Here is a 16,382-nt window from a genome sequence, read left to right on the forward strand (position 1 = left end):
TGGAGACCCCCGTGTTCTTGGAAACTTTCAACACTCTAGAAATGGTTTTATACTCTTCCCCAGATACAGTATATGCCTCATCACAATTCTATCTCAGAGATCTACGGACAGTTCCTTGGACTTCGTGGTATAGTTTCTGCTCTGACATGAACTGTCAACAGTGCGACCTTATATAGACACGTGTGTTTCTTTCCAGATTATCTCCAAACAATTGAATGGGCCACAGGTGGACTCCAATCAAGTTGTAGTGACATCTCAAGGACAATCAAAGGAAATTGGATGCACCTGAGCTCAATTTGGAGTGTTATAGCAAAGGGGTGTGAATACTTACGTAAATTGATATCTGTATTTAATTTGGAATACATTTGCATACATTTCTAAAAACATGTTTTCGCTGTCATTATGGGGTATTGTCTGTAGATGGCTGAAGAAAAGAAAAAATTTAACAACAAAATGTGAAATAAGTCAAGGGGTATGAATACTTTCTGACCTTCTGAAGGAACTGTACATATGTTTCCCCCAGGATTCATACGGGGGGGGGGGGGCAGAGAGAGAAATAAAGGGATGGAGTGCATGATGATCATCAGGATATTAGAATAGCAGTGAGAGCCACTGTTGATATCTATTGCATATTAAGCTCATCATAAGGTAATTAAGGGGAGGGAGAGCGATAGTGCAATCACTGTGTAACATGGTTAACTGCGTTAGGAGAAAGGAGAGCAAGTTTCCTTCTCTCCATGTGAAGAAACGACAGATAAATCAACACATACTCTAAAGAAACAAAGAGAAAAACAATGTAACATAGTAATCATCTAATCATCCACTGTATAATGATGTCTTTCTTAAGGCCAGGCTGAAATGACCATTTTGCATCTACTTAGCAATTTTGAGATTTCTTGGTCCTTCAATGGGAGTACTATCAAAAAGTAAACATAAAAATGTCAAAAATGTAATGTAAATGTATATTTTCTTAAGTTGATCAATTTACATTTCATGAATTTTAACCACATTTAAAATGGACATACACTGAGTATACCAAACATCAGAAACACATGTCTGAGTTAGTCCGGTCCTGGCTGTCATAACAAAATGAAACCAAAATATTTGGCTCACTTCATCCAGTGTGCAAATATGCAATTATTTGTATTTCATATGGATCCCCATTAGCTGATAGCAGTAGCTACTCTTCCTGGGGTCCACACAGAACATGAAACATTACATAATAGAGAAGATTAATAGACAAGAACAGAACTACATACATTTAAAAAAAAAAATGGCACACAGCCTACATATCAATACATACACAAAATATATCTAGATCAAATAGGGGAGAGGCGTTGTGCCGTGAGGTGTTGCTTCATCTGTTTATGAAACCCGGTTTGCTGTTCATTTGAGCAACATGAGATGGGAGTTCCATGCAATAATTACTCTATATAATACTGTACGCTCTCTTGAATTTGTTCTGGATTTGGGGACTATGAAAAGACCCCTGGTGGCATGTCTGGTGGGGTAAGTGTGTGTGTCAGAGCTGTGCATAAGTTGACTATGCAAACAATTTGTATTTTTCAACACACTGTTCCTTATAAACAGCAGAAGTGATGCAGTCAGTCTCTAATCAGAGACTGGAATGCAAAGTATTTATATTAGCCCTCTGATTACAATTAAGAGTAAGATGTGCCGCTCTGTTCTGGGTCAGCTGCAGCTTAACTAGGTTGTGGTAGCAGCACTTGACCACATGGCAGGACAATGATCAAGATAAGCCAAAACTAGAGCCTGCAGGACTTGCTTTGTGGAGTGTGGTGTCAAAAAAGCAGAACATCTCTTTATTACAGAAGGACCTCTCACCATCTTTACAGCCATTGAATATACGTTTTGCCAATAACAGTTTACAATCTAAGGTAACACCAAGTCATTCAGTCCTCCTTGTTCAACAGCCACACCATTCATCACCAAATTCCGCTGAGGTCTAGAGCTTAGTGAATGATTTGTACCAAATAAAATGCTCTTAGTTTTAGAGAAGTTCAGGACCAGTTTATTACTGGCCACCCATTCAAAAACTGACTGCAACTCCTTGTTAATGGTTTCAGTGACTTCATTAAATGTGATTGAATCCTCAGCATACATGGACACACAGGCTTTGTTCAATGCCAGTGGCATGTCAAATTGGAGGGTCTGTTGTCCGGGCCTCTGGCAGTCTCTATGGGGGTGCCACAAGGTTCAATTCTTGGACCGACTCTCTTCTCTGTATACATCAATGATGTCGCTCTTGCTGCTGGTGAGTCTCTGATCCACCTCTACGCAGACGACACCATTCTGTATACTTCTGGCCCTTCTTTGGACACTGTGTTAACTACCCTCCAGACGAGATTCAATGCCATACAACTCTCCTTCCGTGGCCTCCAATTGCTCTTAAATACAAGTAAAACTAAATGCATGCTCTTCAACCGATCGCTGCCTGCACCTGCCCGCCTGTCCAACATCACTACTCTGGACGGCTCTGACTTAGAATATGTGGACAACTACAAATACCTAGGTGTCTGGTTAGACTAAACTCTCCTTCCAGACTCACATCAAACATCTCCAACCCAAAGTTAAATCTAGAATTGGCTTCCTATTCCGCAACAAAGCATCCTTCACTCATGCTGCCAAACATACCCTTGTAAAACTGACCATCCTACCAATCCTCGACTTCGGTGATGTCATTTACAAAATAGCCTCCAATACCCTACTCAATAAATTGGATGCAGTCTATCACAGTGCCATCCGTTTTGTCACCAAAGCCCCATATACTACCCACCAYTGYGACCTGTAYGCTCTCGTTGGTTGGCCCTCGCTTCATACTCGTCGCCAAACCCACTGGCTCCAGGTCATCTACAAGACCCTGCTAGGTAAAGTCCCCCCTTATCTCAGCTCGCTGGTCACCATAGCAGCACCCACCTGTAGCACACGCTCCAGCAGGTATATCTCTCTGGTCACCCCCAAAACCAATTCTTCCTTTGGCCGCCTCTCCTTCCAGTTCTCTGCTGCCAATGACTGGAACGAACGACAAAAATCTCTGAAACTGGAAACACTTCAACTGTCAGAGCAGCTCATAGATTACTGCACCTGTACATAGCCCATCTATAATTTAGCCCAAACAACAACTACCTCTTTCCCTACTGTATTTATTTATTTTCCTCCTTTGCACCCCATTATTTCTCTCTACTTTGCACATTCTTCCACTGCAAATCAACCATTCCAGTGTTTTACTTGCTATTTTGTATTTATTACGCCACCATGGCCTTTTTTTGCCTTTACCTCCCTTATCTCACCTCACTTGCTCACATTGTATATAGACTTATTCTTCTACTGTATTATTGACTATGTTTGTTTTACCCCATGTGTAACTCTGTGTTGTTGTATGTGTCGAACTGCTTTCCTTTATCTTGGCCAGGTCGCAATTGTAAATGAGAACGTGTTCTCAACTTGCCTACCTGGTTAAATAAAGGTGAAATAAAATAAAATAAAAAATGTCATTGGTCAAAATAGAAAAAAAGAGGGCCTAGARAACTGCCCTGCGGTACACTACACCCTACGTTTGACATTGGAGAAGCTTTCATTAAAGAAAACCCTGAGTTATATTAGATAGATAGCACTGAATCCACGATATGGCAGAGGTTGAAAAGCCATAAAACATAAGTTCTCAAAAACAGATTATGGTCAATAATAGCAAAGGCTGCATTAAAATCTAACAGTACAGTTCCCACAATCTTCTTATTATAAATGTATTTCAACCAATCATCAGTTGTTTGTGTCAGTGCATGTTGAGTGCCCTTCTCTATAAGCATGCTGAACGTATGTTATTAATTTGTTTACAGAGAAGTAGCATTGTACTTGGTCAAACCATTTTTTCCAACAGTTTGCTAAGAGCTGGCAGCAAGCTGATAGGTCTGCTGTTAGAACCAGTAAAAGCCTCTTTACCACTCTTGGGTAGTGGAATGACTTTGGCTTTCCTCCAGGCCTGAGGGGACACCTTCCTCTAGACTCAGATTAAAGATATGACAGAGCGAGTCAGCTACCATCATCAGTAGCCTTCCATTTAAGTTGTCAATGCCAGGTTTATTATTGTTATCGATCATTAAATAGTACCCGCAAAACACCAGTCTCAACGTCAACAGTGAAGAGGCGACTCCGGGATGCATGCCTTCTAGGCAGAATTCCTCTGTCCAGTGTGTTATTTTGCCCATCTTAATCTTTTATTTTTATTGACCAGTCTGAGATATGGCTTTTTCTTTGCAACTCTGCCTAGAAGACCAGTATCGCGGGGTCGCCTCTTCACTGTTGACGTTGAGACTGGTGTTTTGCGGGTAATTTCTCACATGTAATAGCCTTAATTTCTCAGAACAAGAATAGACTGACGAGTTTCAGAAGAAAGTCTTTGTTTCTGGCCATTTTGAACCTGTAATCGAACCCACAAATACTGATGCTCCAGATACTCAACTAGTCTGAAGGCCAGTTTTATTGCTTCTTTAAAATCAGCACAACAGTTTTCAACTGTGCTAACATAATTTCAAAAGGGTTTTCTAATGATCAGCCAGCCTTTTAAAATGATAAACTCGGATTAGCTAACACAACGTGCCATTGGAACACAAGAGTGATGGTTGCTAATAATGGGCCTCTGCACGCCTATGTAGATATTCCATAAAAAAAAGAAAAAAGAAATCAGCCGTTTCCAGCTACAGTAGTCATTTACAATATTAACAATGTCTACACTGTATTTCTGATCAATTTGATGTTATTTTAAAAAGAGGGACATTTCTAAGTGACCCGAAACTTTTGAATGGTAGAGAGTGTGTGTGTGTGTGTGTGTGTGTATTTAGCAACACCTCCCCCATAAGCATTACTGTCTCTTCTATAGATGTTATATCTGTGCTTCTACATCAGCATTGCATGCTATTTGGGGTTTAAGGCTGGGTTTCTGTATAGCACTTTGTGACCTCTGCTGACGTTAAAAGGGCTTCATAAATACATGTAATTGATTATTGCTACTGCAGTATGAAAGGAATTATCTAAGTCTCAGAAAGGGCTAATATATTCATGTGATATGATGTTAGCAAGTTATTGATTACATGAACCTTATTTTGGATGTTACATATATTAATATGGGCTTTTTTCAGCCCTTTCCTGGGTAGCTTCTCAAAGATATACATAATATAGAAAAGAACTAACAAAGCAAGAAAAAGAAAGAAAACATACATTTAGCAGTCCATTAATCAGTTGATGTGTGTGTGCGCGCTGCAGGGTTAAAGCTACAAACCCATAGGCTTGGCTCTCATCTCTTCCAGGCACATATTTAACGAGATTATATGCCAATTAGGTTTTATACAATTTTGAGAAAAAAATATTTTAAATTATATTGCGTCTACATTCAACTGGTAAAAGTTGATTGTGATATGATTAAGCGAAAAAATTATGGTGTGATGCCTGGTCTTACAGCATATACAGTACCAGTCAAAAGTTTGGACACACCTACACATTCAAGGGTTTTTATTTATTTTTACTATTTTGTAGAATAATAGTGAAGACATCAAAACTGAAATAACACATGTAATCATGTAGTAACCAAAAAATGGTTAAATCAAAAGATTGTAGATTCTTCAAAGGAATGCTTTTCCAACAGTCTTGAAGGAGTTCCGACATGCTGAGCACTCGTTGGCTGCTTTTCCTTCACTCTGCGGTCCAACTCATCTCAAACCATCTCAATTGGGTTGAGGTCAGATGATTGTGGAGGCCAGGTCATCTGATGCAGCACTCCATCACTTTCCTTCTTGGTCAAATAGTCCTTACACAGCCTGGAGGTGTGTTTTTGGTCATAGTCCCACTAAGCGCAAACCAGATGGGATGGCGTATCGCTGCAGAATGCTGTGGTAGCCATGCTGGTTAAGTGTGCCTTGAATTCTAAATAAATCACTGACAATGTCACCAGCAAAGCACCCCACACCATCACACCTCCATGTTTCACAGTGGGAACCACACGTGCAGAGATCTGTTCAACTACTTTGCGTACCAAAAATCTCAATTTTGGACTCATCGGACCAAAAAGACAGATTTCCACCGGTCTAAAATGTCCAATGCACGTGTTTCTTGGCCCAAAAAAGTATCTTCTTATTGGTGTGCTTTAGTAGTGGTTTCTTTGCAGCAATTCAACCATGAAGGCCTGATTCACACAGTCTCCTCTGAACAGTTGATGTTAAGATGTCTTAAAAAAATTAMAAATAAAGTCACCTTCATTTAACTAGGCAAGTCAGTCAAAAAAAATATTATTTACAATGACGGCCTACCCCGGCCAAACCCTAACCTGGACGACGCTGTGCCAATTGTGCGTTGCCCTATGGGACTCCCAACCATGGCCGGTTGTGATACAGCCTGGAATCTAACCAGGGTCTGTAGTGAAGCCTCTAGCACTGAGATGCAGTGCCTTAGACCGCTGCGCAACTCGGGAGCGCAGCATTTATTTGAGCTGCAATCTGAGGCTGGTAACTCTAATGAACTTATCCTCTGCAGCAGAGGTAACTCTGGGTCTTCCTTTCCTGTGGCGGACCTCATGAGAGCCAGTTTCATCATAACGCTTGATGTTTTTTGCAAGTGCACTTTGAAGAAACTTTCAAAGTTCTTGAAATTTTCCACATCGAGTGACCTTCATGTCTTAAAGTAATGAAGGACTGTCATTTAATTTTGCGCTGTTCTTGCCATAATATGGACTTTGTATTTTACCAAATAGGGCCATCTTCTGTATACCACCCCTACCTTGTCACAGCACAACTGATTGGCTCAAATGCATTAAGGAGGAAATGCATTCCTGGACCCAGATTTACAAAACACTTCTTACGCAAAAACTTAACAAGCTTCTTTAAAAAAAAGTTAAGAAGTGCAATTTCTCACTAATAGCTTAAGATTTAATGATTCTCTTATGAACTTCTCAAATATCTTCTTACTAATCTTCTTAAGATGTTTGTTGCGAGGCAACCAATTAGCTAGCTATCTAGCTAGGAATGGCAATMATGTTTGCATATTTCTTACTGAGATTAGGGTTCTAAAATATGTTCTTGGGTTTAAAATCATCAATACTAAACCTTTCAGATCAAGTTGAGTGAATTAAACATGGTCAATTGCTTTCTTGAGCTTTTTCTCTCACTGCCCTGAGTTTAAAATAAGGGTTTAGCCTTCTTGGAGTTAAGATCATTTCCAAATCTTTATTTTCAAGAATCAAATTTCTTATTCAATTTTTGCKTAATGAGAAACGTAAGAAATAGCGCAATAAAATTTCCAATAACCTTTCTGAGGAAAAGCAACTTTGCTTAACTATAGACTTAAGAAGAAAGTTAAGGGGGAAAAAATGGCAGTTATGAAGAAATTTCCTCTTAAGGTTCTGTGAATCCGGCCCCCACCCCATGAAGCTGGTTGAGAGAATGCCAAGTGTGTGCAAAGCAGTCATCAAGGCAAGAAATCTCAAATATAATATATATTTTGATTTGTTTAAACACGTTTTTGGCTACTACATGATTTCATGTGTGTTATTTCATAGTTTTGATGTCTTCACAATTATTCTACAATGTAGAAAACAAGATAAATTAAAGATAAATTAAAGATAAATTAAAGATAAACCCTGGAATGAGTGTGTCCAAACTTTTTTCTGGTGCTGTAACAGCTGGGTTAAAGCCACAAAAGTTTCCCCCCAAAAAATGCACAAAAAGGTCTGCTTTCAGCTGAACAATTGTACTAGACACAAGTTCATTTTTTGTTAAATCATGTCGACGCACCTTGAACAGTGCAAGAGCACTACACAAACCACACCCATGCCTGACATTACTGAACTATTATTTTCCAAAGAGACTGGCAGACACTTAAGTACATCAATCTAGACAGATCCATCAGAGGTACTGCAGAGGCTTTAGATGTGGATCTCTGTCATCACAGAGAGGAAGCGATTCTCCCTCAGTGTGAATTGTGAGTGGCAGGTCGACATGCAAGATGAGACAGCACAGTGGGTGAGAGAGCAGGGACCTTAAAGTCCTTCTACAACTTGTACTTGTACCCTTAAGTGTGTGTACATTACTTTATTTATACTTGGTATATCGCTTTTCAACAGGAAAAGTTTAAACATTTAAACTTTTTTTCTTAATCACTGGACGACTTCATCGATGTTAAACACACCAAATCACTGAGGTCATCTCAGCACTGGACAATGAGGAGGAGGATGAAAAGGAAGAGGTGGAGGAGACATAAGGAGCAGGAGGAGGATCATAATGGACAGAATCGACAACATCAGTCAGTCTGGACTGCCAATAGTCAGATAACAGACACAGTGACAAAGTGCTGATACAGGTGTCTACTCTGCTCTGGGCTCAGCTAATCGATAACACAGCCTGCGTCCCAAATGGCACCCTATTTCCTACATAGTACACTACTTTTAGGCAGTGGTGGACAAAGTGCTCAAATGTCAAACTCAGCAAAAAAAGATAAGTCCCTTTTCAGGACCCTGTCTTTCAAAGACAATTCGTAAAAATCCAAATAACTTCACAGATCTTAATGTGTATACGAGGGTTGTTAACCAGGGGTGTCAAAAGTCAATTGGACGGAGGGCCAAATTAATAAATTTAGCTACAAGCCGAGGGCGGACTGTTCGAATGTTCATTGAAAATTTTTAAATGACGCATATAGTCTAGTGAACCTAATTGAACCTACTGAAAACCTAACAAATATATTCCAATATGATCAGATAAATAAAGCAATATTTTCTTATGGCTCTGTCAGTAATCTTTATTTTCAACAGCACAAAAGACAAATTTCTTTTATATAAAATCCCCATAAATGAACATTAAATGAAAGAAACCGTATTCAGGCACCATCAGTAGCCTTATATTTTCTTATTTAGCAAAAGTGGGCTAAATTTACTTCAAAGAAAAAACAATAATAGCAATTTTCTATCATCCACTCAACTGAAATATTTTAAATATAATTGGATTGAAATACAATAAATAAGTGCAAAATCTATTAATCAAAACAACACTTTGTTTAAGGAGAAGTAACATGCCTTTTTTCTGGGCAAACTGGTCACAAACTTTAATCATGCAGTTTTTGATGAAATCCCCCTCCGTAAATGGCCGGCTGATTTAGCGATCTCTTCTGCCAAAATAAAACTGGCCTTGACAGCAGCCTGGCCTTGTGATTTGGCTTTTTTGAACAGAGCCTGTCGAGATTTGAGGCCTCGTTTTAATTCCTCTGCCTTTGTGTAGCCTTTGTTCCATGTCCATATTCTTGTTTTTGTCCGCGGTGTTTCGTTTCATATGTCGTCCAGATTATACTCTTTCAGTACGCCACACTTTCTCCAACACAGAAGACACACAGGTTTTCCAGCTACCTCCGTGAACATATACTCCGACTCCACCTTGTTTGAAACCCCCGTTCTCTAGTGTCCACCTTCCGTTTTGGCCATTTTTGTGGGTATCTGAAAGTTAATTTTACTGTGATGCTGACGACTGCTGTGCCAATAAATATTGAAATGAAGAGCGCTACTGCTCGGTGCGTCACCGTTGCATTGTGGGAAATGTAGTATTGGTGCGTGTAAAAGATCTGCGGGCTGCCGGCTTGCTGCGGTCTGCGGGCCGGTTCTATAATATAATCAAGATCATCCCAGGGCCGTAAAAAACCTTCTCGCGGGCCGGATGTGGCCGCGGGCCTTGACTCTGACATATATGGTTTAACACTGAAGAAGCATGGGAAACATGAACCATAAACAACTAATTAACATACACCTGTGGAACGGTCGTTAAGATACTAACAGCTTACAGACGGTAGCAATTAAGGTCACAGTTATGAAAACTTAGGACACTAAAAGAGGCTTTTTACCGACTCTGATAAACACCAAAAGAAAGATGCCCGTACTGCGAGATGCCTAAGACAGCGCTACAGGGAGACAGGACGGACAGCTGATCGTCCTCGCAGTTGCAGACCACGTGTAACAACCCTGCACAGGATCGGTACTCGAACATCACACCTGCGGTACAGGATGGCAACAACAACTGCCCGAGTTACACAGGAACGCACAATGAGCGTTACACCGTGGCCTGTACTCTGGAGCGGGATCGATTTGGAGGTGGAGGGTCCGTCATGGTCTGGGGCGGTGTGTCACAGCATCATAGGTCTGAGCTTGTCATTGCAGGCAATCTCAACACTGTGCGTTACAGGGAGACATCCTCCTCCCTCATGTGGTACCTCCTGCTGCAGGCTCATCCTGACATGACCCTCCAGCATGACAATGCCACCAGCCATACTGCTCGATCTCAGCGTGATTTCCTGCAAGACAGGAATGTCAGTGTTCTGCCATGGCCAGCGAAGAGCCCGGATCTCAATCCCATTGAGCACGTCTGGGACCTGTTGGATCGGAGGGTGAGGGCTAGGGCCATTCCCCAAGAAATGTCCGGCAAGTTGCAGGTGCCTTGGTGGAAGAGTGGGGTAACATCTCACAGCAAGAACTGGTAAATCTGGTGCAGTCCATGAGGAGGAGATGCACTGCAGTACTTAATGCAGCTGGTGGCCAGACCAGATACTGACTGTTCCTTTGATTTTGACCCCCCCCCCCTGCAGGTGGTGACCACAGACCACTTCTCAGTTCCTATGCTTCCTGGCTGATGTTTTGGTCACTTTTGAATGCTGGCGGTGCTTTCACTCTAGTGGTAGATGAGACGGAGTCTACAACCCACACAAGTGGCTCAGGTAGTGCAGCTCTTTCAGGATGGCACATCAATGCGAGCTGTGGCAAGAAGGTTTGCTGTGTCTGTCAGCGTAGTGTCCAGAGCAGGAGGCACTACCAGGAGACAGGCAGAGTACATCAGGAGACGTGGAGGAGGCCGTAGGAGGGCAACCCAGCAGCAGGACCGCTACCTCCGCTTTTGTGGAAGGAGGAGCAGGAGGAGCCCTGCAAAATGACCTCCAGCAGGCCACAAATGTGCATGTGTCTGCTCAAACGGTCAGAAACAGACTCCATGAGGGTGGTATGAGGGCCCGACGTCCACAGGTGGGGTTGTGCTTACAGCCAACACCGTGAGGACGTTTGGCATTTGCCAGAGAACACAAGATTGGCAAATTCGCCACTGGCGCCCTGTGCTCTTCACAGATGAAGCAGGTTCACACTGAGCACATGTGACAGACGTGACAGAGTCTGAGAAGCCGTGGAGAACGTTCTGCTGCTGAACATCCTCCAGCATGACCGGTTTGGCGGTGGGTCAGTCATGGTGTGGGTGGCATTTCTTTGGGGGGCGCGAGCCCTCCATGTGCTCGCCAGAGGTAGCCTGACTGCCATTAGGTACCGAGATGAGATCCTCAGACCCCTTGTGAGACCATATGCTGGTGCGGTTGGCCCTGGGTTCCTCCTAATGCAAGACAATGCTAGACCTCATGTGCTGGAGTGTCAGCAGTTCCTGCAAGAGGAAGGCATTGATGCTATGGACTGGCCCGCCCGTTCCCCAGACCTGAATCCAATTGAGCACATCTGGGACATCATGTCTCGTCCATCCACCAACCACACGTTGCACCACAGACTGTCCAGGAGTTGGCGGATGCTTTAGTCCAGGTCTGGGAGGAGATCCCTCAGGAGACCATCCACCACTCATCAGGAGCATGCCCAGGCGTTGTAGAGAGGTCATACAGGCACGTGGAGGCCACACACACTACCGAGCCTCATTTTGACTTGTTTTAAGGACATTACATCAAAGTTGGATCAGCCTGTAGTGTGCGGCTTTTCCCACTTTAATTTTGAGTGTGACTCCAAATCCAGACCTCCGTGGGTTGATAAATTTGATTTCCATTGATAATCTTTGTGTGATTTTGTTGTCAGCACATTCAACTATGTAAAGAAAAAATTATTTAATAAGAATATTTCATTCATTCAGATCTAGGATGTGTTATTTTAGTGTTCCCTTTATTTTTTTGAGCAGTGTATATATATATTCACTTTCCCCTCCCTGTTGCACACAAGCTTTCCATTCCTCCAGTAAAAAGGGGATTTATGTTTGATTTAAGATGAATTCGTTATCCCCCTTACTTTATTTGGCAATAATAKTATTTATTTATTTATTTAACATCTTGAGATGGGAAGATTTTTTGTATTTTTATTAAATTAAATCAAATTGTATTCGTCACATGCACCGAAAACAGCAGTTGTACCTTACCGTGAAATGCTTAGTTACAAGGACTTAACTATTTATTGAACTGCGTTGTTGATAAGAAAATATTGACTAAATAAACTACAGTGAAGAAGAAGAAAAAAAGTAACAATAAAATAACAATAACGAGGCTATATACAGAGGGTACCGGTACCGAGTCAATGTGCGGGGGTACAGGTTAGTCGAGGTAATTTCTACATGTAGGTAGGGGTAAAGTGACAATGCATCAATAATAAACAGCAAGTAGCAGCAGTGTGTCGATGTAAATAGTTAAGGTGAACATGTGCTCTTTATAGAAGAATGTTAAAATTAGGTGAAATAAAAAAAATCCACCAAGATCCACTATTCAAAAGGCACTTAGTTGGTGGAATGACCCAGTTTAAACATCTGTGAAGAAATGCACTCAGTCAGGTATCCAATAACAGGGGGCTGGGAGTGGTGTGAGGGGCTGAGCACCCCAATAACAAAAAGCAATATTAAAATGTGCCAACCACACACAGAAACACAGACAACGACACTCTCACACAACACACAAATATGTCAAAGATATGGACACTTGGCACCTCCAAGAGTCAATATGTAATTTGAACATTATTCAACAAGATGACATAATATACAATGGCGTGACTCCCTACTTACAGATACCAACAAGGGAATGGGGACGGCAACAGGCAGACTGACACACCTGGTTAAAATAATTAGGCTTCCAATGGTTTTTAAATTCTCTATCCTGTGACAATAGACATCAAGTAATCTTGATGCCAGAGGGTCTGGATATTACTTTGGGGGCCTTTGTCTTCGTATCTGTAAAATCAAACTAGGGAACAACTGCTTCGGTCTGTGTGACTGCTGCAGTAGGGAGGTGTGGAGGGAGGGAGGTGTGTATCTCTTGCAGTGGGTGGATGAGAGAAAGAGAGAGCACACAAGAGATTGAGTAAAAAGAGTTGCGACTCACTTGTATCTCCTGCAGTAGGGGGATGTGGAGGGTGGAAAGTAGCAGTAGGGCACAGCTCCAGGACAGGGCAGGGTTACACAGCTGGGCAACAGCCAATGACAGGCCCAGATGGCCAAGGACCACGCCCACTCCTTTAATCCCCACTGCACAGCAAGCCGCAAGGAGACCATAGGCCAACAGAGCTGTCAGTCTGAACTGATGTTGAAAAGCAAAAAAAGCATCAAAGCTATAGTATTTTGGTTCTAATTTGTCTGGAAAAAAATTGGGGTAAGAATGTTAAGGTCCCACTTCAGCTGATGTTTTCCTTGTATATTATACCTCAGGAATGAAGAAGCTGGCTAGTCTGGAGACCACGGCATGGCCCAACAAAGTCCACAGCAAAGACTTTCTAGCCCAGTGACTCCAGAAAYTCCACTCAAAGTCTGTAGGGTCCTGTCACAGACAACTCATTTTACAATGGGCCCAGTCTGAAAATGTCATGCCATATGACACACCCCAGGAATACTTTTTTTTATTTAAATGACAGGCCTATGGATTATTTTTAAATAATAATTTACGCACCTCTGAAAGTCGTACAATGTTTGTAGACCCCAACAGCCATAACTTATACTCACCTTTTTATGCCCCCATATTAGAAAGCCTTTCTCCAGTTGGAACTGTCTCTCCAATCCTGCTTCATGCTCTAGGAAAAGAGAGCATATTTTAGTGACATCTGCTCACATTGTCTGTACAGTTTCAATCATTCAGTTTTTATTCCGAAGTTTTGCCAGGAGGCTTGAAGAACTCTACTATGAAGTATGACAAGCTCTGTGGGGAACTATGTTTGGTGTCCTATGGTTTTAAACATAACGCCGGGGCTACGTTTCCGAAGGTAAGCGCCCCGTTCCCCCCAACTGGAAGCCTCTAACCCAGAGCAAAAAAAATCTCTGTCACGTTCTGCGTATGTTAGTTTACTTCTACTTTACGCACACATTTTTGTGGTCACCCTCCCTTCACATTTCCTACTGTCAATCGTGACTGATAATTCTTCAAGTTTTACAGGTGAAACATCAGAGTATGTGAATGCATTGTCAATTTTTAGCTAAACGGTAAGACGCTTCCAGAGAATTCGGAAACGCAGCCACTCCCTCAACCAGCATTTCTCAAGCTCAGTCCGGGGATCCCAAGAGGTGAACATTTGTGTTTTTGCCCTAGCACTACACAGCAGATTCAAATAATCAACTCATCATCAAGCTTTGGTTATTTGAATCAGTTGTGTAATGCTAGGGCAAAAAACAAAACGTGCACCTCTTGGAGTCCCCAGGATAGAGTTTGGGAACCTTTCAGATCTCTGAGAGGGAGTCAATGGTAAGAACGGAAAGGGAGTGAGTTGTAATCATCACAGATTTCCCTGACAGCTCACTTTTCTGCAAAGGGGTATGAAACAGTGCCACAGTCCCACCTAGTGGCAAAAACTGCACATCACAGCCAAGGTCTCCACTTACAGTAAGTAGCCTAATACAAGGCCACGAAGGGTGGTAAGTCAGGTATCTTGCATACAGCAGACTTCAGTGTGGGAAAAATGTAAACAATGACCCAATTGATAGACCTTTTTATCTTAAGACAAGTACATTTACCTTTGGAGAATATGTGCAGTTGATAGAATGAGTAGAGATGGGAGCCAAAAGAGAGCACCCAGTAGGCACAGACCTCCGCTCTCGGCAACGCCGCAAGGGTTGAGCTCTGTTTGGCCATCAGTGCCAAGACTGGAGCAACCATGGGGAAGAGTGAGTGAGAGACATTAGATGTTTCAGCCACTTTATAGGTCACATTTCTCCCTCACTAACAACAAATAGAGGACCATTCTGACTCCATGAGAGCAACATTACATTCCTTACTTTTCTCTCCAACATGTTAAACCTATAGGGTAGCCTATTTATTATAATAATTTGATGCATACTTTTTGCAGCCTCCTATGAGGAAAAAACAAACAATGGTGTACGCTAATTATAGGACCTTAGGTTTCTGGTTATAAGGTAATATAGGCTATTTATAAGTACTTATATAGGTCAGTTGTATTTAAGCTATCATAATTTTCAAAACAGGAGATATATTTAATTAATTACTTGAAATTAGTAGACACCTAACAGATTGTGCCTTTAAAGCTAGTCCTTAATTGAAAGAAAGCTTGACACAGACTCTGTTTTGAATGAGATATGGATGCAAAGACTAACTAATATCAAAATGTTTAACCATATTTTGAAGCTATACAGCGTTTGCTTCCATTTACAAACATTGGGGTAGAGCAAGCTTATATATTTGGGGTTCTGATTGCGTACAACAGTTGAGCGTAAAACAGTTGAACTAAGTTCATGAGGCATAAATAAGTTATATTCTTCAAGAATCAATGGGTAGCCAAAAAATTGATATAGCAACTAAGGATTCYAGCTTTAATAGTCAAACGAAACATCCACCTCATTTTGTGCCAGAGGTGAGTGAGGGACCACGTTCATATTCGCTGCATACCACAATCGTCGTTGGAAACAATAGGCTAGTGTGTCAAAGACGAGACCCTACTAATGACTGTGTTCCAGGAACAGGGTATAACAAGCCAACATCTGTGTTCGCGTGTGCAGTGCACGGCGATGTACTCGAAATGAACCGATTTCAGAACTTCACACCGTTTTACACTGTTTACGCTGTAGCAATGCCTATATTAGCGAGCCCGACTGGCACAAATTAGGCTGATTACTGAGCATAATACTCACTCATTGGCTAAAACAGAGAGCAACAACCGTGTTACTCACATGCATTGTGAAACAAAGAAATGCCTCCAGCTATATCTTCCGCCTTGCCTGTAGACCGACAGTGAACACCGCTACCTTGGAATATTGTCGAACGCTCAGGATTCAGGAAATCTCCGCCCACATTTTCCTTGGTTGCTGATTGGACATGATTGGATGAATTCAGTGCCAATCAAATAAAATGCAGACCCGTTTGATGTACTTTCATATTTTTATATCGATATTCTTAAATTTGTTTCATAAGAGAGGAAAGCCACAGTCTGTAAGATAACTAGTAATGTCAACGAATAAACCTCAGGAGGCTGAAGAAATTCGGCTTGTCACCAAAAACACTCACAAACYTTTACAGATGCACAATCGAGAGCATCCTGTTGGGCTGTATCACCGCCTGGTACGGCAACTGCTCCGCCCACAACCGTAAGGCTCTCCAGAGGGTAGTGC

At 41.8% G+C, this 16,382-nt stretch overlaps 1 protein-coding gene across 4 annotated transcripts in view; it reads right to left on the reverse strand.

Annotated features, from left to right (window-relative positions):
• Positions 1 to 16,050, reverse strand: part of hhat (hedgehog acyltransferase) — a 216,940-nt gene extending 200,890 nt beyond the window's left edge. For 2 of the 4 annotated variants that reach the window (XM_024008316.3, XM_024008315.3), the window contains exons 1-5: positions 15,945 to 16,050; positions 14,775 to 14,903; positions 13,773 to 13,840; positions 13,477 to 13,590; positions 13,159 to 13,353 (exon numbers count right to left, since the gene is read on the reverse strand). In XM_024008316.3, the coding sequence (XP_023864084.1) occupies positions 13,159 to 13,353; positions 13,477 to 13,590; positions 13,773 to 13,840; positions 14,775 to 14,892 (495 nt within the window). In that variant the 5' untranslated portion in view covers positions 14,893 to 14,903; positions 15,945 to 16,050. Of the gene's footprint in view, positions 1 to 13,158; positions 13,354 to 13,476; positions 13,591 to 13,772; positions 13,841 to 14,774; positions 14,917 to 15,944 lie in introns of those variants that run through there. The other 2 variants (XM_070448561.1, XM_070448560.1) reach the window with 1 other exon arrangement.
• Positions 16,051 to 16,382: the final 332 nt, after the last annotated feature.

The sequence above is a fragment of the Salvelinus sp. IW2-2015 genome, linkage group LG18 (assembly GCF_002910315.2).
Source record: "Salvelinus sp. IW2-2015 linkage group LG18, ASM291031v2, whole genome shotgun sequence".
In the NCBI taxonomy this organism is placed as follows: domain Eukaryota; kingdom Metazoa; phylum Chordata; class Actinopteri; order Salmoniformes; family Salmonidae; genus Salvelinus; species Salvelinus sp. IW2-2015.